The 24,212-nt window shown below is 52.2% G+C and overlaps 9 protein-coding genes across 9 annotated transcripts; 4 read left to right on the forward strand and 5 right to left on the reverse strand.

Moving 5' to 3' along the window:
• Positions 1 to 5,170: 5,170 nt before the first annotated feature.
• Positions 5,171 to 5,647, forward strand: Z519_06293 (uncharacterized protein; the record flags this gene model as incomplete). Its single annotated transcript, XM_016764033.1, has 1 exon — positions 5,171 to 5,647. One exon carries the CDS (start codon positions 5,171 to 5,173, stop codon positions 5,645 to 5,647), a length of 477 nt encoding a protein of 158 aa, XP_016619115.1.
• A 350-nt stretch (positions 5,648 to 5,997) lies between these two features.
• Positions 5,998 to 8,206, reverse strand: Z519_06294 (uncharacterized protein; the record flags this gene model as incomplete). The annotated part of the gene is made up of 4 exons (XM_016764034.1): positions 5,998 to 6,144; positions 6,218 to 7,518; positions 7,571 to 7,904; positions 7,979 to 8,206. 4 exons carry the CDS (start codon positions 8,204 to 8,206, stop codon positions 5,998 to 6,000), a joined length of 2,010 nt encoding a protein of 669 aa, XP_016619116.1.
• Positions 8,207 to 11,084: 2,878 nt separating this feature from the next.
• On the forward strand, positions 11,085 to 12,302 carry Z519_06295 (uncharacterized protein; the record flags this gene model as incomplete). The annotated part of the gene is made up of 2 exons (XM_016764035.1): positions 11,085 to 11,531; positions 11,586 to 12,302. 2 exons carry the CDS (start codon positions 11,085 to 11,087, stop codon positions 12,300 to 12,302), a joined length of 1,164 nt encoding a protein of 387 aa, XP_016619117.1.
• Positions 12,303 to 12,767: 465 nt separating this feature from the next.
• On the reverse strand, positions 12,768 to 13,696 carry Z519_06296 (uncharacterized protein; the record flags this gene model as incomplete). The annotated part of the gene is made up of 2 exons (XM_016764036.1): positions 12,768 to 13,290; positions 13,356 to 13,696. 2 exons carry the CDS (start codon positions 13,694 to 13,696, stop codon positions 12,768 to 12,770), a joined length of 864 nt encoding a protein of 287 aa, XP_016619118.1.
• A 617-nt stretch (positions 13,697 to 14,313) lies between these two features.
• Z519_06297 (uncharacterized protein) lies at positions 14,314 to 17,406 on the reverse strand (the record flags this gene model as incomplete). Its single annotated transcript, XM_016764037.1, has 1 exon — positions 14,314 to 17,406. The coding sequence occupies one exon, from the start codon at positions 17,404 to 17,406 to the stop codon at positions 14,314 to 14,316; it is 3,093 nt and encodes a 1,030-aa protein (XP_016619119.1).
• A 725-nt stretch (positions 17,407 to 18,131) lies between these two features.
• On the forward strand, positions 18,132 to 19,250 carry Z519_06298 (uncharacterized protein; the record flags this gene model as incomplete). The annotated part of the gene is made up of 2 exons (XM_016764038.1): positions 18,132 to 18,276; positions 18,328 to 19,250. The coding sequence occupies 2 exons, from the start codon at positions 18,132 to 18,134 to the stop codon at positions 19,248 to 19,250; spliced, it is 1,068 nt and encodes a 355-aa protein (XP_016619120.1).
• A 243-nt stretch (positions 19,251 to 19,493) lies between these two features.
• On the reverse strand, positions 19,494 to 20,048 carry Z519_06299 (uncharacterized protein; the record flags this gene model as incomplete). Its single annotated transcript, XM_016764039.1, has 4 exons — positions 19,494 to 19,711; positions 19,768 to 19,872; positions 19,946 to 19,975; positions 20,036 to 20,048. The coding sequence occupies 4 exons, from the start codon at positions 20,046 to 20,048 to the stop codon at positions 19,494 to 19,496; spliced, it is 366 nt and encodes a 121-aa protein (XP_016619121.1).
• Positions 20,049 to 21,256: 1,208 nt separating this feature from the next.
• On the forward strand, positions 21,257 to 22,021 carry Z519_06300 (uncharacterized protein; the record flags this gene model as incomplete). The annotated part of the gene is made up of 1 exon (XM_016764040.1): positions 21,257 to 22,021. One exon carries the CDS (start codon positions 21,257 to 21,259, stop codon positions 22,019 to 22,021), a length of 765 nt encoding a protein of 254 aa, XP_016619122.1.
• An 80-nt stretch (positions 22,022 to 22,101) lies between these two features.
• On the reverse strand, positions 22,102 to 24,129 carry Z519_06301 (uncharacterized protein; the record flags this gene model as incomplete). Its single annotated transcript, XM_016764041.1, has 1 exon — positions 22,102 to 24,129. The coding sequence occupies one exon, from the start codon at positions 24,127 to 24,129 to the stop codon at positions 22,102 to 22,104; it is 2,028 nt and encodes a 675-aa protein (XP_016619123.1).
• Positions 24,130 to 24,212: the final 83 nt, after the last annotated feature.

Consider the following 24,212-nt stretch of genomic DNA (forward strand, 5'->3'; position numbering starts at 1 on the left):
GTTGAGTTTCCTTCCCTGTGCGTCCTTCGCAGGTTCTTAAGGCTGTGTCCAACACTTCGACACTAATGAAATTTAAGCCTCGCCCGGATCTAATGCCACGTCGCTATAGCTAGCATAAAGAGAAGGCATACCTCCGTCTTTGCTCAATGCAAGAGTTCGGAGGCGGGTGAAACACTGCCCCACCCGATTCGAATAAGAAACCCTTTAAGATTTCTCTAAAGGTTGATACCACATAATGTAGATTTCATTCTTCTCTTAAATAAGCTCTTACGCTGTAATCATGCTAATTCGAATTTAGCGGTCTAGATCTCTCACTACCTAGGTACCATCTCTAAAATTAATGTCGGGATTAATTACTTTAAGCCAGCGCATACCGAGTATTATGTCGAATCCCTCGATATTCGTAGACAATAAATTAAGTCTGGCCTTAGTAGTCCTCCCCCGGTCATCAATGGCCTAAACCTCGAGGCTATAACGGCCGTAAATAGTGATCTGCCGACCATCCATAGCCTTCCTAAATACATCTAGTGAAACGCCTTTCAAACTAAGCCTAACAACAGTTGTCTATGAGATGAAGTCGTTCTATACCCCACAGTCCACAAGGGCCCGCAATCGATGCTTCTCGCCCTTTACTCGGACTATTACTTAAATGCTCATACAGCGTTGCTCCAATGCGCCGTGTCTCGCAGACTGAATGTGCCCCAATACGATAGCTACGTTTACCACATTAGTATCTATTTTTTTGTACCCTTTTCAGGGTAATCCCGTACTAGATGCCCTTCCTTGTGGCAATTATAGCACTTAGGAATAAACGAGGACGTTAATTTTTCTTCCTGCTTAGCTTTAGGCTTAGCTAACACGTTTAGCGAACTGAATGTGTTTTTTCCCTCCCGATTCGGGTGGAAAGTTCTATTCCCACTTTCTATTATAGCCATCGATGTCTTTTACTTTAGGAGCTCATTTCTTTTCTCTAAAGCATTCTTCTCCTTGGTCTTGCCCTTTTGCTCATTCGCGAAACGTATCTCATAGCGATAGGCGGCCGTAAGGATAGTATCCCTATTAAGACGTATCTTCTATGGCTCTACCATAACTACGTTACGAATATTAGGCTATAGACCGTAAAGGAAACGCCACATCTTTTACTCGACTTCCGTGAGCCTTAATGCCTTCACCTCGGCCTCTACTTACTCTAGTTTATGTAAGTACTAACGAACACTCTATTCTTTTCATTACTTTCTAAACTAAGCAGCATAAGTAGCCTTAAAAGTACGAGTTTAAGAGTCTTTGATGGTGCCTCGAAGGAACGTAAGAAATTCCTCCCAACTAGCGGGCACGTTGCGTTATCTATAATATACCTAACGAGGCTCTCTATCTAGCTAGGTTACCGCCGTTTAAATGGCCCGCTTAGCCACCTTAGGGTCTATTAAATCCTAGTAGTAGAACTCGAAATACATCTCGATACCCATAATAAACTTAGTTAAGGCCTAGTAACTACTCCCATTAAAATGCTTCGGGGGGTCCGCCTTAAAGATTTTCGCGTAGCTAGCTAAATCATCTATAGCTAGTCGCTTATTATTCCCACCCGATTCAGGTAGGAGACTTCGAGAATATACTACAGTCTCTTACATTAATCTCTATTCTACACTGAGAGTACCCCCTCTCCGTAAGTAATGGATTCGGTCTATTTATTCTCGCCGTGTCCTTTCTCTTTTAAGCCTGGATAGTTCGGCCTATAATTGTTCATCATCCATTTCTTCGAGGTTACTCACGTCCGTAGGCGTAAAAATAGGGTATCGCGGGTCTGCAGAGCCCGCAGTGGTCGCAGGGTCTTCATCGACAGTCCCCGACGAGACCTCGGGCGCCCCATTATCTCGGGGCGATGAGGGGTTCATTCTCACCTAATTTAGGTGGGAACTTACCCTAGTAAGGATGGTTTTTAGGGGTCTTCCTAGAATCGCATACAGCTACTACTAGCTCGACAGTGCCACTACGTGATAGGCAAGCGTTGAGAATTATTAGGCACCTACGCAACGCAGTAGGTATAAAGGAATTAAAGTAGCTAAATGCCTTGTTCTATTCACGTAGCCCTATTGACAACGACTCAACGCTTAAGAAAAAGGAAGAGTTCTCTCTCAGCCGATTCAGGTGAGAGGAGACTCTTATAGCTTCCCCTCTTTCTGTCACGTGAAAAGGATAAGGCAGCGTTAACCGATAGCCTTGTGCCTCAACCGTCCTTTGCCTTATCCTTTCCTTTTCTTTCTATACCGTCCACCCGATTCGAGTGGAGGGCGTAGAGTACTTGGGGACAACGGTGGGTTCGTGACATCACGTTGGCCGAGCACAGCCCGTTTGGTAAGAGCAATAGAGTATCATCTGGTGGCCTCAGAGTCAGATCACATTACAGGACATAGATATAATATCCATGCATCTTCATTTGCGCCGAACAGTTTTTTCCGAATCAAATTTCCGACGACACTGCCTACAGCTACTGCCTGGAAATATTGGGAAAATGATGGGTCTTCGGGATTGATGCAGCCTCACTTCCACCGATGCGCCTGTTCGGAACCTCGAAGAGAGCACTTCTATCATAAAAGATTTGGTATCACCAGCAGGTAGGCTTGGAAAATGGTTATGCCGCCTGCTGTAACAAAGACTGACCACGGTTGAAGGTACGTGGGTTCTGAGGAGGCTGGCCTATGATTGACGTAATCATCCTAGCTTCCCGACCCTGAGCTCTCCAGCATTTTTATTTAGTATCGGGGACGTGGTCATGTCATTTGCCAAGCAAACCCCCGATCTGGGAAGATATATTAGGCTTCCATGTTGTTAGACGGATCAAGTGTCAGGATTGCAAGGTGGCCACCGTAATCGCCGTTGTCTGACGTTGCCGGTTTGAGTACCAGCGCGACCAACGCCATTCACATAAGCCACCACTATTGATCTGGAACAGGCTGGCGCCGCCATGGAATGTTCAGGAACGGCCTTCTCGATATATGCTAAGGTCTAAACAAACAGGCAGAGTCTGGCTAAAGAGATAGATAGACAGACATAACATGCTAGATAGACCAATGCTATCGATTTGCGCAATCAACTTGACAGTTCTTACATCCGAGATTCAAGGCCTGTTTGCACGAGCGTCTCGTCCGAATTGCTCAGAGAAAGACTTGCGACTCCTACTGGATGGACACTCCCTGTATACCAGAGAACCATCAACTTCGTACTGAAGCGATTGCAAACATTAATAAGGTGTTTACCATAAGCAGTGCCACCCTGGTTTGGGACCGCGATCTCATGTCGATTGACATTTCCCATCCTTCCATAGAGACACAAGAGGCTATCCTATGCACTTTGCTTGTTTGCGATAAGACTCTTAGATCTTGGACTTTATTATAGTCAATACGTGCACGGCACAACGTTCACCTGTTATGCAAAGACAACAAGACGGTCTCGCTGAGAGACTGCCTCCTAAATGTCCATCGGCCCGGTGCAATCGATATAGCGACGGTGTTTCTCACAAGCCAACAGCTTCTGCCCACGTTCCAATACGACAGCGATGCACCCGACGAGGAATTCCTCAGGCAAATGAAGGGTTATATTCCTGTCGAGGAAGGCCTGCACCTCTCGGCTCGTCGACATGCATCCAGGCCAGGAGACAGTATAGTCATCTTGAGCCTGCTTCATGATGTCAAACCGGTCTACACTGCGGAGGCATTCTGGAAGTCAAAAATAGGCTATTCCCTAAGCTCAGGGGTACTGTTTCATCCAAGGCTTCAGTGCAAGGGGTTTGGATGGGCTCCTTCTCAACCAGAGTTGTCGTTGGTTGCGTCTGACAAGTTTTCCCCATATTCTCAAGAGCACCTGTTCGATGGCCCACGGACTTGGCCTGCTATAATTACTCCCGACGGTCTCAACGCAACATGTGCCACTTTCGAGATCCCTGAAATCGAGCAAGACTCCCGCGTTCAGGATGTGCTCACTCGTCTAGCCCAAAAGCTTCCCTGGTCGGTCTTCCGAGGGAGCAATCCAGGTCAAGCCCGCGTTTTGTATGACCACTTTCATCTGGAGAAGGATCTGCACTCGCTCCTGCTCCTTCCTGTACATGCGATTTCCGCCCGAAGCGCCGTCTTCAACGCATATCGGGGACGGTTGAATGGTCGAGTATTGTGCTGTGGTAGGCTCAAATGACGAGGACAGACGGACATGGCATTGGCTTGGGACTTTTGAATGGGATCTCAATTTCCCTCCTCATCCTAAGAAGAGGAAGGAACGCGAGAAAATATTCATTGTCTGAGTACCTCGTATTGTCTTCAGTCACCCCCATACATTTGACAAACGACATTGAAACGATCTACCTCATATGCTTTTACGCACTTGACTAATATGCCACTGTTAGTCTCTGATTGTGAGAAGGGAGGTTCCTGCTTTCTTGACCTTCACATCCAGGTGGAATCTGCCGGTGACGTGATGCACCTCGGATTCGTCAAGGGGCGGAATCAAGGCATGACCTGCTTCTGAGTCCCCGATTGCCCTCGTCACCGTCTGTCCTGCCTGCTCAGGTTCGATTGTCTTCCGTGCGTGGCGCTCGTGTCTTTATTTCCACAAGGGAATTAGTTCGCAGGACAAACTTCCGTGCGTTCGAAAGGGGGGGGGACGGGGAAGGCCGATTGGGCAGTTGGTTCCGCGAGGCTGAAGGATAGCATGGGGCGCCACCAGCGCCAAATAAGCCAGTGCATAAGCCACTGGGCTAGTACCCTGTCCCGTCATAGCCTTTTTGGATCTAGATAATGCTTTCGCGCTCGGATTCTTCTTCCCCTCGAACGCGAGAACAATTAAACCGTTTCAAAGGGAGCCTCCTGCACGCAACCAACCAAAGCTAAAGCCATAGCTCCTCCCTTTTCTCAAGAACATCAGACTCGCTCAGTCACCTACCTGCTCACCGAGGCGCTCAAATCAGTCAAGCAAGTACATGAAAACGATAACAGCAAATCAAAACCAAAATCAATATCCCTGGAACACCGAGTTGACTGAGCATTTACACAACACGAAGGAGAGCCAAGTCCCGTGGAAGCCAATGTCGACGATGACGACGACGACAACAACAACAACAACAACAACAACAACAACAACAACAACAACAACAACAACAACAACAACAACAACAACAACAACAATGACATTGACACCCATCCAGCAAGTCTTCGCGCAAGTCCACTCGCCGACGAGCCTGACATTCCCAGAAACCATCGCGTTGCTGCTCAACCTGGGCGTGACGCGGTACCACGTGGACTACATCTCGCGCACGACGACGACGTACACGCCCAGGCCAGCCTCCAAATCGGCAGCCGACTCGACGTCTCCCTCGGCAGCCACCTCGACAGGCCAAACTCCCATTGCGACCGAACAAATGGCCATGCCCGCGCCGGCCGTAAATCCCGACACGTCATGGGACGCGGCGGCGCTGGCGCGGGCCATCAGGCGCGTGCAGGGTCGCCAGACCGTCTACGCCGAGTTTGTGCGCGAGTGCGTCGACGCCGGCGTCGCGGGGTACATCGCGTGCCTGGTGGGCAAGAGGGTCCTGTATTATGGCCTAAACGGCGACGTGCACGTTGAGTGGTTCCCCGGTGCGGAACCAATGGGCCACAAGTAAAGAAAGAACAAAAGATCGAGGGTTCCATTCATGGGCTATTGCGGCGACGATATTGGCGCGAGTCTTGGATGACATCTAATTCGATTTGGCAGGAGCTTTAAATACGTATACGAGATGGATTCGCCTCGATTTCAACATCCAGAAAACCGACCTAGACTCTCGTGAGAGATACGAGCACTTTGGCTTCATGTCCAGGTTTCAGGACCTTTTTCCTTATAATTAGTTCAAGCCAGCTAGTGTTCCATGTCGCATCATTATTAACAAGTTTTCCAGTCTTATCGTGTATTATTCTTAACTATATATGACCGCGACCGGACCCCCTTCTTTAAGTCTCATGGCTATGAAACTATTCAAGAGGGGCTCGTTCGGCTAAGGCCAAGACACTCGGCCATACCGTAGAAGATGTCAATGCTGTTAAAGACACCAGAAAACAACTCCGTGCAAGGGCCTCGCGTGAAGACGGGGACATCGGTGAGAGAGTGCACACCTTGATCAGCCTAGAACAAAAATGTGAGTAAGCGTACTCGGAGATGTCGCGGACAAAGTAAAGTGCGGAAAAGACAAACATACCGAAACAGGAAGCGATCCATTGATAATGAACCCGGTAACAGCATCGACATAATTGACGAAAAAGTCCTCGTTGGAGAAGCCCGTGATGTTGATGGCCGGCACACGAGGGCCGTTCTTATTGACCCGGTAGTCCTCGCGATTGTCAGGGAAGGCGGCAACGCCGGAGTATAGCGTGTATCGAGGATCCCAATTAGCCGGGAAGTTGACCCCCGGGCCGTAAACGAGATTCTGGTCGCTGCCGATTGGAGCAGATCGATTACCAAGGACATACTGGCTGAGGCCGGAATTCTGGTAGGTGCCGATAGCGCCACGCTTCTCACGCGATTCTTTTTGGGAGTCTAAATAACGAGTATCGACAGAGCCCATAACGTCGAAACCATGGCCGTGGTCAGCGGTCACGAGGATGAGGGTATTTTCCAGCTCACCAGCGTCTCGAAGCCAGGAGATCGTGGCCTTGATCGTGTCGTCCAGTTCTAGGAGTTCACCAAGAGCGCGGTCATAGTCAAGCACATGCATCATTTTGTCGATACTGGCGGCCTCAGACATGATGAAGAAGCCTTTATCTCCGTGGCGGGTTTGGAGGACTTCGAGGGCCTTGAGAGTCATTTCTTTGAGGCCAGGTTGATCGGTAGCAGCAGCCTTTGAGCCGTCTGGAGCAGTGCTAGACTTGTTCAGATTTTCTGGGTAGACATTGCGATCGAGCCACTTGGCCATGTTGCTGACCGAGAAAATTCCAAGCTGCTTGCTTGAGTTATCGGCGGCTTGAAGGGCGGTATTGTTTAAAACAATGGTGTAGTTCTGACTGGCGAACTCTTGGTAGTAGTCCTTCCCCTGAAAGGAGCCTTTGCCAGGATAGAATTGCTCAGCACCGCCGCCGAAGAGCACATCAGGACCGGTCCAGTTGGTCCAGGTATAGTTTGTAATGCCTCTGAGGAAAGAGTCAACGACTGCTCCATATTGACCTCGATCTCGTGTGTGAGCGGTCAAGGCCGCAGGGGTCGCATCGGCAATGAAAGCGGTAGAGACAATCCCCACACCGCCGCCTCGAAGGCGGTGGAAGAGCTCAGCGATACTTTCGATCTTTGGGTCGTCGAATTTGTTCGGAGAGCTATCAGCATAGACACCCAATGCGTTCACGGTGGATTTATGGCCGGAGTAGAGAGCGGTTGCAGAGTTGGCGCTATCGGTGATGAAGCTGTCGATTGAGTGTGTCATTTGGTGACCCAGCATGGGAAACTGGTCCATGGCCATTTTGGTCTGGTACTTGCCATTGATGGATTGGTGGCCGATAAGGCGAGCAGCTGTAGCATTGCGTTAGTGTCAAGCTTATGGTATGGAGATTTTCAGGCTCACCAGTAATCATGTTGGTGGTCATGCCGTCTCCGATGAACATCACAACGTTCTTGGCTCTTTGACGGGGAGAAATATCCCGAACCGTCCAGTTGGCAATCGTCGTCTGAGAGCCATTGCGATACTTCAAGGTTGCAATATACTGACCCGGTTCATACAGAGCAACATTTCGCCATGCCTTAGACGCAACTCTGACCTGGGATGGAGTCTTGGCGGCTTGAGCAAACAGATCCTCATACCAAGTAAAATTCCAAGTCTCGAGTTTTGGTTCCGGAAGATTGAAAAAGGCTGAGACCGGTTGAGCATTCCCGCCCTCACGCTCGATGCTCAGAGTGAACTGGCAATCCCTGTTAGCTGGAGCTGAGAATGACAGAGCCTTACAATAAACCCAAGAAGGTAACAGAAACTCACACTGGGATCGGGAGTGGTGTAGCCCTTAATCGCTTCACTTCCGTTCAAAGGAGCGTGCACTTCGGCCCTGATATCAAAACGTTGGCCCGGGAGGAAATCGGCTTGGTCGGGTGGAATAATGCAGCCCAAAGTCGGACAGGTTCCGAGCCTCTGGAAGGATTGAGCAGCACAGTGGGCACAGAAGGCGCCAATTGCCAAGACGGCCTCTAGACCAAGCTGGATTCTCATCTTCGGTATCTCTAAGGTATCCCGGGGTGGATATTTGAGGAGCTTCCCTGAGAAAGATCAAAAATTCTGAACCAGCTGCAGGACCTCACAGCTTTTGTACCTTTTCAGAGCTGGCAGCTCATCCCGCCATCCACAAACCACGAGCTCTTTGCGTATGCCGTATGGACCGAAGGATCTATGAGAACCCATTGCAGTCTACCGCCTCTGCCTCGTGGTAACCCTAAGCTTCGCGCTGGCCGCATGGCATAGCGTAGCTTGCATTGATATCAACCTGCTTTGGGCAGGCGGAATCGATGCCAAGACAACGGGAGGAGTGCCAAGCCACGGGGAGGACCAAGGAAGGACAACAGCCATTGAAAGCCCCCACGTGTTTGGATGCAGAGCGGGACAAGCAAAAGCTTTGATGCCGGTCAGGGTTGCACACGAAGGTCGCCAAGATCAGTTGCCTATGGGCGTCCCCGCCCTGTTTCGCTATCGTGTGAATGCGTGTTAACACGTACCTTTGCGATTGGAGAGCCCGCAGTTCATTCTGCGGACCAAGTCGCGGCCACCCGAGGTAACGGAGAGTCAGATCTGGTGGAGGCTGGTAGAGAGTCAAAAAAAAGAAAACAAAATACCGCGCTCCCATTATGCTAGCAGCTCCAGCATGTAGGCTCAAAATTGAAGGTAATCTACAATAACACTTACTGCTGGGTGCAACTAGAGCATTGGCTGTTGTGAGCTGGGGCCTAATCGAGTCTCTGAGCATTCTGATCCTTTATCTGAACATCAGGCATGACCATTTGGAGGACTCTTGGGAGAGTAATGGTCCATTGATACAAGAATGAGACCTAGTTGGTGTTGGACTGACTGCTTGGAGCTCGGTGGTGATTGGTAAGAAGGAGGCGTATAGGCATTTCGGTTTGTTAGGTTTGAAGCACCGAGACCACGACCGCGGGCGTCCAGCGCGAAAGCGTCAATTGGATTAGCTTTTCCAAATGTTCCGGATAAACACAAGGCTTATGGCCCGTATTTCTGGTGCTAAAGACTTAGTTCGTGATCCCCATCGGTATGCAAGGGACCAGATCGAAGCTCGAAACGCCTCCCCTATGGAGATCCAGCTTATGGACATGGCGTCCATGTCACCCGAAATTCACGCAAGTGGTGATTTCTTAACCTCGTGAAGCAAGGGGGAGATGTACTTACAATTCAGCGCCACGTTGACAGGACTGTGGATTTGGATGTCGCGCACGAGTCAATCTTTTGCAGAATGGCGGTACCAGTTGTGTCTGAAGACGACGCACATTATGTGTGATACTCGACGGGCCGCACTGAGTTCTGAGTTCCTGCTGGCATCATCTTGCGATCAAAGCACGTCACACAAGCGACCCTTGGCTCCCGTGTTTGATGGTTCTCCATCGACAAATAGAATCACACTGGTGCATGTTTAACCTGCAAGGCTGAGAACGACTGCTTCGAGAAGCAGTTGTAATTCTCCGGCTCAGAAGCTTGTCCCACGTTCCCGGGAACGATCACATCTCAACATTGTTCAGAAATATGGCGACATGATTGGAATGTCTGGGCAGTCATCCGGCGCACCATACATGACATGTCCATCTCGCGTTAGAGAGGTGCTGACATGCTAATCACGTTATTCACCTGTCCAATTTTGTCCAAATTTTCCCCAGTCCCACCCATTGTGCGTGCTGAGGATTCGGCCGCATGCCACGAGGGCCATGAACTGCTGCGACGCGTCGATTAGGTGGATCACATTTGAGTTTTATCAGAGGGCAGCAATTGGATACAGAAAGTCCGCAATAGCAGAGTCCGTTGGAAAGGTCGCAATGCAACTGGCAGCTAAGATTGGCTTCGGAGCTGATTCGTAGCAAGGGTAAGAGATGCGGGATACGAGGAGTGCGGAGATCAGCCCGCTGCCCTAGTCACCCATGTTAGATGCTGTGATCGCTCAAGAGCGGGAGGATGTAAGAAAAGACCAGACTTTGTATGCAGGTAATCGGATTCCAGTGAATGTGTGTGGCTCGGCGGCTCAGCTGTTCAGCTCACATCAGAACCAGGCAGTCCATGAGCCGCAGCTGCAGCGGGCGAGATCACTTGTCTAGTAAGATACGAGGAGGACCCAAGGAGGACCCATCAAGAAGAAGCGAGAGATCTTTGAGGCGGCGAGGTGGTGCTGGTGCTGGTGCCAGTGGCCAATAACCAGCGCGGTAAATCGAGGGCAACTATTAAGAGAATACAATACCGAGTCAGTGACAAGGCGCCGACTCCCGCACCTCCATCACCACCGTCAGTTGCCCCTCTTTCCAAGGCCTCCTTAGCCCCCCTTCAGCCACCTGTGTCTTCCCTGTACTTCATATCAGCAGTCTTTTTTTTTTCAACCACATGTCATCCTGCGAGAGCAAGCTACATACAGACACAGCTAGCCACAAAGAGGACGACATCGATGATCCTACCTATGTACACACGGCCGTTGATGTGCATCTATCTCCTTTCGTCGATCCTCACCCCCTCCGTCCGCAGGCCTGGCCCCGGACCATCCATCCGCGCTCTCCATCCACATGTGATTGATTGGATTGGCACTTGCTCCCTCCATTGTTGTGGCCATGGCATGCAGCATTCATATGCTAGTTGCTCTTGTCTGTGAGCTTGTTTTGGCGCGCTGTCCTATGTTTGTTTCAAACCTTCTGCTGTGTATGGCGACAGATTCGCCTTCGCATGCGCCATGGCTCCAGTCCGACATAGCTTCGATGGCATGCTTTGCATTCTGAATGGCGCACATTCCAGAAGCTGACTTGATAAAGCGCGCCACTTACCTGCAGCATGCATCTCCTACAACCTAGTCAGGGTAACAAAACAGCATCCGCCCAATGAGCCGAGAAACATGACCGATCCCAGCCCTGCTGAGCGCAGCTCACTGTTGTCCGGCCCCAAAAAGAACAAATGGCTCCAAGAGTCCGACTTCTCTGCTCCTCAGGCCTTTCTTGCTGTTGTCCGTCGTCGTTGCTGGGTTTTGCTCATAATGTTACTCTCGTCGTTCATTTTCTTTGCTTGCCTGGCCTGGTCTTTAGCCGCTCCACAGCATAAGCGTCAGGCAAGCGGTCCAGTCATTGGTACAAATTTTCAAGATCCTTCGGTGGTCCAATTGGGGGACGGGAGCTATATTGCCTATGCGGGAGTCAATGGAAATCCTGCGGGGATTAATGTCTTGATCGCAACTTCTCCAGATTTTTCTAGCTGGACCGTTCATTCAGGCTACGATGCCTTGCCGAATCTCCCTTCGTGGGCAGCCTCGCCTCCGCACGTATGGGCTCCAGACGTGACTCAGTTAGTGAGTATTCGAACACCTGCTTGGTAGCCAGAATTTTCTGACGAAATATCACAGGACAATGGCAACTTCGTGCTATACTACTCCGTAACCATGGCCGAGTCTCCAGCGAAGCACTGTGTTGCAGCAGCAACAGCTCCAAATCCAGAGGGACCCTTCACTCCCGTCCAGACGCCCCTGTTCTGTGATCTGACAGCTGGCGGGGCCATCGATGCCGACGGCTTCAACGACCCTGCAACCCACCGGCAGTATGTTATCTACAAGGTCGACGGCAACTCGATCGGCAACGGTGGCGCATGTTCAAATTCTGTCAACCCTATTGCACCCACGCCTCTCAATCTCCAAGAGGTCAATCCTGACGATGGGTATTCTTTCATTGGTGGCACAACCACTGTTTTACTTAATGACCCAGATGATGGGCCCAATATTGAAGCGCCTTCATTGACCTATGATGCTTCTTCCGGGACTTATATTCTCCTGTACAGCTCCAAATGCTTCACAACTGCCCCATACAACATCAGATACGCAACCAGCAAAAGTGTCTACGGTCCTTACACCAAGCAGGCAAATCCTTTCCTAGCCACTGGAGGCACACCCGCTAGCGTTTACATCCCTGGAGGCATTGACATCACCAAGGACGGCAAACTAGCAGTTTTTCACGGTGATGTGAACATGGGCTGGTTTGCAGGTGACGGCACCCCGCGAGTACGGGCCATGTACGCCGTCGAGCTTTCCTTTGGAAACGGCGCTGTTAGCCCGGGCGCGTTATACTAGAAAAGAAAAAAAAAAAAAAAAGAAAAAAGAAAAAAGAGCATCCTGTCCGTGCTTCACCACAGCTGCTCTGCCGGGAAAACCAGAGATGGTTACGCCCGAGGAAAATGATATGAACGACGCAAGAAGGAGGCATACGATCTGGTCGGAGTGGTGGATTTTGTACAAAAATGCATTCGCTACGGGTTTGACTTCGATCGTTTTACATAGAATTGCACCTGATTCTTCTTGATGCAGAGAGGGGGAGAGCGGAAGGGGATAAGCGTGAGAAAAGGGGGTTTTGGAGGCCGATGACAAAAAGGAGGCTACAGCCTGGTGGTGAGTTTGCCTGCACGCCGTACTCTTCAATGACTTTGAGTTGAATGTGAACTTAGCGGACCTAGATTTTTAGTTCGGTTTAATATAATACCTCATCTTCCTTGCCCGCTCGTCTCTGTTTATTTATTCCTGTTCTCTTGTCCTCACCATTTATTCCTCGCCAAGTCTCTTGACAAGCTCCTCCCAGCTCCTCGTCCCCCTCTCAGCCCAGTGTTCCGGGCCACTCCCTTCGCGCTCCATGTCGCGGTGGAAGACATCTATGCTCAGCCACCCGCCCGTCCAGCCGCTGTCCTTCGACCACGTCCTCGCGACGTCCAGGACGGGCAGGTACGCGCTGCGGGCGCGCTCGAGCGGGAACAAGCGGCCGTAGCGGCACCACGAGTGCACGCCGTCCTGGTGCTCGCTGTAGGTGGCATGGCCCGGCAGGATCGGCGGCGCAAGTCTCTCGGCGTCACTGAGCTGGACGTAGACGATGGGCGCCTGCGTTGTAGAGGATGCCGCGGTGGCGGAGTCGGGAATTCTTGCACGGAAGGTCTCGAGCGACATGTGCAGCGCGGCATCACCGCCGGGCCGTCTGCCAGACGGTGACCGCGGGTCTGACCACAGACGCGCCAGAACGAGGTATGTGTCCAGACAGAGGCCGTAGTTGGGGCGCGCGACATGCTCGACGACCCTCAGCGATTCCTCCCAGTCAGCAACGTGCGTGGCCCACCCGAGAGCCTCGTAGGCGAACTTGACAGAGGGCGAGCGGTGTCGGGGGACTCTTGCCGTAGCCCGAGATCCGCCAGCGCTTGCAGGTTGGCCACGATGGTGTCTATGTCGCCGACCGCGTCCTTGTCGTCGTTGCTGGGCACCTGAATGACGTCCGTGCCCAAGCCGTCAGCCATGGCGATCCATTCCCGCGCGATCCGCAGCCTCTCCTCCAGACTTCGTCTGGGATGGCCCTCGAAGTTGTCAAACGAGCCCAGGCAGACAATCTCCAGGTTGTGCTGGGCGCAGAGACGCTTCATCTCCCCGGCCGCTTGGACCTTCGTGATTCCGCGGGCGGTGGCGTAGCCGTCTAAATCGGTGATGAACATCTCTACCCCCTGGAACCCGCCGGCGGCAGCGGGCGGCGAGTTTCCTCTCCAGAGTGTGCGAGGCGTGCCGGCCCAGGGAGATTGTTGAGATCGCGAGCCTATGATTCATGTTACTGGGTAGAGATCTCAGGTCGATGGGCTCCAGTGTCTACGGTTCGTCTTCGAGGAACAGGTCAACAATCGGATGATTCTGCTCTACTCAGAAGAAACAGTACAAATGAAAAGAGGTCTGGAGAAATACCTGGACTTACCGTACGAGATTGTCAGTGCCCAAGATATTGAGATGTTGGATGAGATCTAATACAGAAGGCATTCGGCCCGCTTGGGGAAGTCTCCGCACAACACAGCACTATTTATCCACTTCGGGGATCATCAATTTGGGCGCATTGGGCTCACCGTGCATCTACTCGGTACTGTGTAGGCCCAAGGTCACCGACTAACATACCACTGACAAACACAGCTGGTGATCAGAGGTACGAGGTATACTTTTCACTGACTCTTGCGAGCCCGTTCAAAAAGCCACAGGAGCCTTGCTCACCACGTATCGTTAGTACTTCTTCCATATACTCCGTGCTGTACAACTGTTCGCAGCATATTGCCCCGTCCAGTGCCCTCCCCTAAGCTTCACCTTGCTCCATCACCAGTTCACGAATAGCCCACCTCCATCCCCCTCTCCCATCGGGTCCTTCTTCCTCTTCTGCTTCTAGGCCCTTTCGCAACCACTTTTCCACTTTCCGCCGCCACCTCTCCTCTTCACCCCTCTGTCTCCTCACGAACTCGGGCCCCACGTCAAACTCTTCACTAACACCAATTCCCCATTCATCACCACTGCTATGGCCGGCCTCTGCATCACCAAAAGAATCCCTCGATTGGTCGATATTTGATATGTTTTGGAGCGTGCCGCTGCGGCTCCGTGTTTCGTCTTCTTCTTTCAGGTCCTCTAGTCCGGCAAAGACGTCCTCTTCCTCCTCAATCTGGACACTACCACCTCGAACGCTCGATACGCTTCCGTCTGGATTCTCAGCGATCTTGAGCCATCGCATTTGCGACGGGTCAAACACCATGCCCCCTACAACTTGAACGCCAGTGACGCTAGACCCCACGTTGGAAATCAACGCCACCTGTGCTTTCGTACCTGGGCTTCCTCGGCCTTGAATACCAGGGCTGCCGCCCCGAGGGTAGAAGTCTGGTACGTCGAACGGCGCCAGATCGTTTTCATTGCCCTCCCACCTGAACAATAGCGGATTGTAGTTCATGCCTTTCTCCGTCTTTGGTCGGTTCAAATCACCGCCCATGGGTTTGATGAGATGTGGCTTCAGCTGAACCTTTTCGCTTCTCTTTTTTCTCAGACTTCCTTGGTTGCTAGGACGGATGGTCGATGGGTTTGACTTCCAATTCGTCGAGATCGGCTGGAGTGGTTCACCTCGCATGTTCTGGAAAGCACTTGAGATTTGGCGCTGTTCCCGAGCATTCCGGGAGGCGGCTGTGTCGCGGGCAAAGCGAGGAACATTGGTCGTGTTGAGGGCTGTAGTCGGGAAATCGCCCCTCGGTGCCGGTGAGAGTGGTGTTGCGGGAACAGGGGTATCGCTGCCGCGTCTGGTGCTGGCGAGGGAAGACGTAGAAGGATTTAGATGCGACAGTCCCAGTTTGCTTCGAAGGCTGCGTGGTGCACCACGGCCCACTGGCGCTTTTGTGAATTTTGATTCAAGGGTAGCCGAAGTAGGTAGGTCGTCAAAGATCTCCAGCTCTGTCCCGTCACCAAAATTACGCCGCCTTGTAGGTTTCGTAATAGATTTCTTTGCCTGGGCCGCCAATTCAGCTGGCGTGAGATTGCTTCGCCCACGCGCAGAGTCGACACCACGGCCAGGCGTCTCCGGCCTGCCCAGTCCGGCTAGTCGAGACAAAGACCGTTGAGCAGCAGACATACTGTCACCAGAACCATCGGAACCTTGTCCACGGTAATGACTCTTGATGCTGACATGCTGAGACTGTCCAGCAGACGCACCTGCGGGGAGGAAGGGTACTGCGGCTTTCCTAGCTTCCCCGATGCGAGAATCTGCCCGATCTGTGGGAGTCTTGGGACGTGGCGCTATATTCAGACGGCTTCCGGTCTCCTGTCTCGAAGGAGGTCTGACGTACGGGGAGGGTTTGGTAGGCGAGGGTAGGCCACGCATGACGGGCATAGACCTCTTTGCCCGCAGGAGCTGGGCATTCGTGGTTGTGGGCGGTTCGTAGCGCAGGTCGGGACGAGATTCGGTACCACGTAGCAGCCGTCGACTTGGGGTTGAGGGAGTAGAAGGGGGCTGAGGGGCCGGGATGGCTGAGACAGATGAATGACTTGCGTGATTCCCAAGTCGTGAGTTTGCTCGTTGATACGACGAAATCGCTACGCCGGTTTCCGAGACAGGTTCCAAATTGGACCGAGCACGCTCAAGCCTATCGTGAGCTGGTTGAAATCTGGGGAGCCGCGAGATTGTTCCTTGAGTTTTGGTACTCGTGAAATTGAGCGTCGTTGTTGTCCGCTTTGACGGACTAGCAGGTCGGGTGCTCTTGTGCTTAACATTGCGATTCAGCGTCAACTTTGCCGCGTCAAAAACCTCTCCATCTCCAATCTCAAGACCCGAAAAGAAATCGTCCTTTCCTGTCGACATCCTGGAAGCTTCTTTGTGGTCTGGAACGCTTCGAGGTGGTTCGGATGGATGCTCGTGCTGGCGCCGCTTGAGCTTGTCCTCAAACTGGATTGGTCCATCGGGCAGGATGAGTCCTTCGAGCCCTTCATCTTCGCTCTCGGCAGTGAAAGCACTCGAGACACTAGGACTCAGAGCTGAGGCAGACGAGCTACGCGCAGATCGGCCTCCCCTTCTGGTGCCAGCGTTCCTTGTCCCCAAGCTGCCCTCCGCCCATTCGAGGTCGAAATCATCACTCTGTTGAGGAGTTGAAGGGGGTGGCTTCCTCGTAGACAGGCGCAGTTGTCCATCAGATGGCAATTCGAGGTCCTCTTCGATGTTTTCAGTCTCTGGCTTCACTGGAGTAGGAGGTTGTCGGAAGAGGAGAGGCTTCTGGGGAGACCTGTGCTTTGCGACCTTTATGGTCGGCACATCCGCAAAACCTGCATCCTCATCCGTATCACGAAATGCATCCAGGGTAATAGGCACTGCTGCCGAGCGGGATTTAGGTGATCGAATGGTTTGATCGAACACGTCTTTCGCTTCCGGGGTTTTGGGTGACGTTCGGAACGCTGCACTGATCTGTCGCAGACTCTCCGACAAATCACGGTCATCGTGTTTGGCGAGCTTGAGAGGAGTGTCAGTGCCAGGTAAGTCCAGATCTTCCGACCAGTCGTCCGCAATTGCCTTTTTAATCTCTTTGCCTTTCAGCCGCCGTATCGTGCCCCCCTCCAGTGCAGAACGCGGTATATTGGTTGGTAAAGGTATTCCTTTGCTCTTCGCAAGAGCTATAGCATCCTTGATTGAGGCTTGTTCATCGACTAGTACATCCCAATTTTCGTCTCCCTGGTTCGATTCGGATCGCATTGACATGCGCGACGAGACCGAATCTCGACGGTGTGCCTGGGGATGGGAGATGACAGATGTGGCGGTTGAAGCGGTCCGGAAGTGGACATCCTCCAGATTTTCAAAGTCATCATCGTCCCAGTTTTCAACGTCTGGGCTCTCGACCGGAGTGCGTTGCTTCAGCGTAAGTGCTTCCATGGTTCTCGATTTGTTCTTGGACGGCGCGAAAATCGTTCAGGAGGAAATATTAAGGTCGCAAAAATACAGAGAGAATAGCTGACCCCAGTAAAAACATAAAAAACAGGGGGAATCGTGGAACTCGTGAGGATTCGTAACGGCGTGAGGAAAAGTTGTTCGATAGTGTGATTATCGAGCTTTGAAGCGTGTTTCTTGCTCCCCGTCGAGGCAATACACCACCGATCGGGGGGCAGTCGTTTGGCGAGCGACCTTGAATGGTCAAAGGAGAGTGACGAGATTCGAGATATGCAAGTTGAGGTCTTTTTTCGAGGTCGGGCTGCGGTCTCGTTTTGGGAGGCTGGAAGGTTGGTTGTCGGAGGATTCTGGCTGCGTGGTGAATGGGAAACGGTGGAGTTTCGGCAGCAGCAGCGCAGGAGCCAGCGAGCCAGAAAACGTGCGAAATTCGAAGGCGGGAACACGACTTGGGCCAATCACAATCTCGCTCGACGCGTTCCGTGCTTTGCCCCACTCGACTGGTGTTAGTACGTGAATCCCTTCTTGGTCTGGCCGCTGGGTCACTGGGTCGCTGGGTGGTCACTGCTCACTTCTCACTGCTCAACACGAAGGCAATTGGCCTATGCTCTCCGGGGTGCTACAGTACTCTCTGGTCTGGGATCCGCAGCCTTGCATGGTTCTGCGCTGATTGTCAAGTAGTCGGTAATGGTGCGGCTAACTTGCATACGGTCATGGCGTCGACGTGGGTTATTCGGCTCGTCCAGGCCGACAAAGGCAGTGGCCCGATTTTGATCAAAGTGGCACAAAAGGAAGGCGGTCATGATCTCGACCTTGACCTTCTTGCGACTGACGGCGAAGCAGCCTACGCAGGGAAAGGTAAGGCACCAATTTGCACCTGGTGTTGCTCCTGCGCTGAAACCCGTGCAGTCAGACAACGCAGCCTCAAGAAATTACGAGCGAGGAACTATGACGGAACTGACGAGGACTGGGCCAACATCATCGCCTCCATTCTCGACACGAAATCGGACGTCTCAATCAGTATCCAGCGGAAGAACAACCTCGAGGCGACGTGCTCAATATCTGGCAAGGATCCTAAAAGCACCCTGTCCATCGCGATCAACAATCGCGTCGAAGAGATCACACAGCGCCTTGGGACTATCGACTTGCCTCAAACGGAAGACACTGACGATGTTGACCTTTTTGGGTGGGCATCGCAGGCAGCCGAGAAGCGAGACGAGTTGCAAACAGAGGTAACAGGTCTGAAAGAGCAGGTCAAGACAAAAGATGAGGTGATCAAAGGTCTACAGCAACAGATTGACGAGCTAGTGGACGCCAAAGCCGAGCATGAGAAGCAGATGCTTTCCAAATTCGCTCTGCTCCTCAACGAAAAGAAGCTAAAAATCAGGAACATGCAACGGATCCTGTCCACTGCGAAGACTGATAAGAATAAGCTGAAAGAGTTGCAAACCGTCATTGGAAGTGAACCAGTTAGTGTGCCGCGCCGGAACAAAAGACCAGCTGACGACACCGATCGGGAGCAAGATGAGGAAAGTGATAGTTTCGAGACTCGAGGTGCAGAACCTGTCACTAATGCTGAGAGCGAGCCTGATTCTCCCACATCTGGTGACTCGCCCCCAACACCTTCAGAGCGTGACGATGACACGGATGAGGACAGCTTCAATGGACCCGCAGTATATTCGAATCATCCAAGTATACGAGATACGGACTCAGTCCAGGATCGAGGGCAGGGCCAGACGCAAGGTAATGAACAAAACAAAGAAAAGCGCCAGGCTGCAACGACGGCACAGGACGACGACGAGGAGACCGCAAGTGAGGATGACGAACTGTGATGGAAGGATCTGGCGCGATCCCTTCTGATGATTCACGCAACAGCATTGGATACCCGGTGAACAGGATGGTTCTTGGTTGGTAGATTCATTTACTTTCATTCGATTCCAATGCCTGTCAGCATAATCTACCCGTGGCACATCAGGACAAGGCTTTGGTAATATTCTCTTGACTCTCTTGTGTCAAGGTCCCATCATACTTGTTCACCGCAGCCAAATTCGGCCCTCATCGGTAGTGTGGCTACTTCAGTAGTTGAAGTTTGGCTGGTCACGTTGATTTGGGTCATACTGATCCATGTCCCCATAATGTTGGTCGTACATGTTCTCGGCGCTTCTCTTAGCATGCTCTCTGGCCCTAATCTTGTCATATTCATCCAAGCCCTTGGTCTCGGCAAGTTTGTCGACTTCGGCTCCAACAAAGCCGGCAAGGAGTTCTTTGGCAAAGCCGTGATTGACTGTCTTGCCTGTTCATCGTTAGCTCAATCACGCCTCTGGTTCCTGGAAAGAAGTATTTACATACCTTCCCTGCGTTGTCGGTCCTCGTAGAGTTTCATGCCCTCGAAGGCGGCTGCGCCACCAATGAGTTCATGGGAGAATTTGGCCTGGTGGTCCTCGTCCCCTTGGTCTAGGTTGTCGTTAGTATCGGAGAGTTATGTTGCTCATTGCCATCACCCGTCCAGGCGTCCGAGGATACTTACAGACTTGCTGGTGAGCGTCGCGGCTTTCGTCTGGAGTAGCGCAGTCAGCATGGAGGGGTATCGAAGAGGTAGACGGCCAAGTTAACTTACCCCAACCAAACATCTTGATCGAAGCAGGTTTCAGATATGTTCGGAGTTGTTTCGGTTAATCGAAAAGGGTCAGATGGGCTTCGAGGGTTTGAGTATGATGGGTTTGAAATGGACAAAGCAGAGGATTGGGGGGAATATATAGGCAACCAGGATGAATGTCAGTCACCGCTTCAAGGGCCCGAGTGAAATCTTGCCAAACAGCCAGACACTAGACACTAGACACCAGACACCGGACACCAGACACGCAAGTGACTTGCCCCTCGATCCATTGCCATCTTCTCGTTGGCAGCTTGCCATTGGGATTGCGCAGCTACGACTCCACCTCGTCACAGCAGTCGCCAGCCATTCAGCTTGACGTTTGTTCGGTTTCACTTTCTACAAGCATTGCGTCAACAGGGTGAGCACATCCCAAAGTACTGGGTACTCAATACTCCTAATGGACCCTTGACCACCGTCTCAGGTCAATCTAGCTCTCTAAGATGGGAAAAACAAAAAACAAGAATTCAGCTGGCTAACAGTGGCTGTGCATCACCATGTCTTTTATCCCTTCCATCATTGATCAGGGTTTTGCATCAATGATGCTGGGGCCAATGCAGGTCCACCACCTAGGACCACCCCACATCTGTTCAGCTCGCTTGCTCCCGCCTGTTCAGGGTCTTGTCGCTTCGCATGGCAGTTCTTTCACCAACTTTTTTTCGGTTCAAACATCATACTACATACTATTAGACGGACTCAGTCCAGTTCTGGGTTTCACATGTAACCAGCTCAGCTTTCCTGGAACGTTATGGCGAATTGCGGAAGGATGCGGGCTGCTTCACGACTTCAATGAGGGGTGGGACGGTGCAGGGATCAGCCAGCATGGGAGCCGGGAGCCAAGAGCCAAGAATGAGGCAAATGTTGCTTGACGCAGGAGCCAAGTTGAAAGTTAAAGCTTACCCAGCAAGCCCACTTCGCCAAGGTACCCTGCAACGCCTGCTCCTTGCTTCTTGCTTGACTTCGCGTTCCTGGCGAGCTGGATCCGAGGGGCAACCGCCCACGTCAATCCGTTCAATATCAAACTTCCCCTGGTGCCCCTGCTCTATCCACCCATCACCAAAGATAGAAGGGTTGCAGGATCAATGACGATACAGAGGTTCAAAGTACGGAGGACTTGAAAACCCCCCATTTGCAGTCTCTGAAGCCTTGTTTTTGGCTCAAACAATCCTCGATTGCTGCGCCACAATGCCTCACCAGCCCTCTGGGGCCTCTCCAACTGCCAGCAACTTCCCTCCGACCCTCAAACCAATCGTCCATCTGCCACCAGACTATAAGCCAACGAACGTGATCGTCTTTCTTCCAGGCTTAGGTGACACAGCAGCCAACTTCTCATCCTTCCCTCGCGCGCTGAACCTCCCCGACGCTTTGACCATCACTCTCAACCCGCCTTTTCCGCTGCCTTTCCCTCTTGGGCCAGGGGACCAGTGGTCCGAGGACCTTCGCGTCGACACCGCCACGGGTGGACTTGACTTGGACTCTCCTCTGACCAAGGCAGTGGACCTCGTTGCCGAGGAGGTGATATTGAAAGTCCTGATTGAAAAGTTCAAGTACCGACCTGACCACATCCACCTCTTTGGCTTCGGACAGGGCGGTTCAGTCGCTCTGACAGTCCCCTTACACCCATCGATAATATCATCCCGATCCGCTCTGGGAGGCGTCATATCAGTCGGGGGAGCTTTGCCGCTGACTGCACCTCTCGCGGGCACGAAGTCCCAGAACAAAACACCGGTCCTGATCCTATCAGGCTCAAAATCACCGCTTGCAGCAGTGGGCTCCAGCCCACTAAGCCGCATCAAGTCAGCCTACGAATTCGTCGCGTATCATCAATGGAAGAAAGCAGATGACTCTATGCCCAAGGACGGCGGCGAGGTCCTCCCGATGATGCAGTTCTGGGCACGAAGGTTGAGAAGCAGACGTGGCGTTCCCGACGATGCGATCGAGATAACTTGACTCGTGGGTCAACAAACTCTTGATTACAATTTTCAGACTTCATGGGATTTACAACTTGCCGGTCGGAATCTGATCGATCATTACTGAAGTCGATCTAATTCCTCTTTGGCTTTCGTCACAGCATCCTCGGCCTGGCGTCGACTTTGCAGTTCGACCTCATCCTCCGCAACTCGACTAGCATTGTCAACCAGCTCCTCCATCCTGCCCACAATCCTCTGGATAACAGCCCTGCCCTCGTCGTATAGGCTGTGTTCCAATGCCTTTGTAGCCTTGAACCAGTCTCCCTGCATGCGCCACAGTGCGTAGGCTGCACCTAAAGCTGCTATTGTGCCAGCTTCGTACATGCTGCCTGGTGTGATGGACAGGTAGGTCAGCGCCGAGAGACCTGCGGAGAGACCTGTAATTGAAAGGGTCTTGAGCACAATTTGCTGGGCTGTACTGGTGAAATCTGCGATCGCAAGCTCCATCTGCGCAGAACGAGTACTGGATATGGAAGAAGATAAAGGTATGGGCTGAGGGACAGGGGTTATCTTGACCTCGGCGGTCCCCGTGGGGTTGACCAAGGTTGCGCGCATAGGAGGCTCAGTAGCAATGGTAGCTTGTGCCTGCAGAACGGGCGTGGGTTCTGTGAGATGATCTGTTTTTGTCTCGGACATCGTGAGTTGTCCGTCCTGTGGCAGTGAAGGCAAAGCATCCATTGGCGAGATGCCCGCCTGTGATAGCCGACCGGATAGTTCATAGACCGCACGCTCAGTACGCGGAAGCCAGGCGTTTGTGATAAGGTCCGTAATAATCAAACCAACATCATCCACACGCCAGAAAAGCTTGTACCAGGCCAACTTGCGCCAGTTGTGGGAGCCCCAAGCTGATGCGAGTCCTGATTGGAGCTCTTGGTGGGCATTGCGAGAGAAGCCTTCAATGGCCTCCTCCAGATTCGCTCGTGTGGCGGGGCTCAAACTTCGAGCTGCATTCGATCGAGCTTCTAATGAAGCTTGAATTTGCAGGTTAGTCTTTGCAGTTGTCAGTAAAGAGGAAATCAGGGCCTTCACAGGTGCCGGAATGGGTCCCTCGGACCTGGCAGCTGAGGTCAATGTGAACCAGCTCGATAATGTCGGCATGCCCGAGTCGACCCATTTGTGTTCGTACTCGGTTGCTTCTCCTATGGATCTTCGGATTGCCGCCAGACCCTCTTCTGCTTGCGCGACATCCACGACCAAGACCTGTCCCGGTGCCTTCTCCTGGATGCCTTTCAAGTCGAGGACCAAGCTAACAGATTCCCGATCTTCCCGAGCAGTAAAATTGGTAGACGCCAACAACTCTGCGGCTAGCATGAGTCCATCCAGTCCCTTGGTGACCAGCAGACAGCTATGCACTGGCTGGCTGATGGTTGTCTGTCTTCCAGTCGCAGCGGTCGGGGTCCCAATCGAAGGTGATAGGAATGCATCTGAGGTCACTGTGTGCGCCCCTCGTAATAGCTCACCGTTTCGGGGCCCGCTGACACTCGATACCAGTATTTCCACATTGTTCCTCTCGAGTACGTCTGATGGCACGTACAGTACTGGAATGCTTGTCTTCGGTTGAGGGAGATTTGGATTCGGCGACTGTCCATAACGTATCAAGACGCCTCGATTGAAGTCCCCGCTGCCAGCACTTTTGAGCAATTCCCTCTCCCATCTCCCTTCGTCTTCCAGCGCGTCCGCAAGTAATAACCTGACCACCCTGCTTGCGGTGTCTTGTACATTCAATCCCAAAATAGCCACTCTGGTCACTGGAGTTTCGGACTCGAGCCCTTGAAGAGCAAGTTGTAGTCGGCTGAGATTCACCTGCGCTGAAGCCTTTCTCTGGACATTGAGAAGGGAATTATAAAGGGGTTTGTACTGCGGAGGGACGATCTTTTGCGCGTTTATGGCGGTGGTGGAGGTCAGGGTTGGAGCGGAAGTGGAGGCATACCGACGGCTGCTATCTCTGCTGCCGCTGCTGGAGCTGGAGGGAGCTGTCGATCGCAGAGGCTTGGTCCTTCGCCAGGTTGTACATGATGGGCAGAAGAAGAACTTGTCGAGAAAGGTCTCGATTCGGGAGCCAGAGGAGGCCCCGGGGGCTCTTCTCATGATGTGCTCAATTCTCAAGCAACGCGTGTCCCTGCGAAGTCGTCATGATGCCAGTTAAATGGAATTGCGGGAAACTTTGTTGG

Source organism: Cladophialophora bantiana (genome assembly GCF_000835475.1).
Source record: "Cladophialophora bantiana CBS 173.52 unplaced genomic scaffold supercont1.9, whole genome shotgun sequence".
In the NCBI taxonomy this organism is placed as follows: domain Eukaryota; kingdom Fungi; phylum Ascomycota; class Eurotiomycetes; order Chaetothyriales; family Herpotrichiellaceae; genus Cladophialophora; species Cladophialophora bantiana.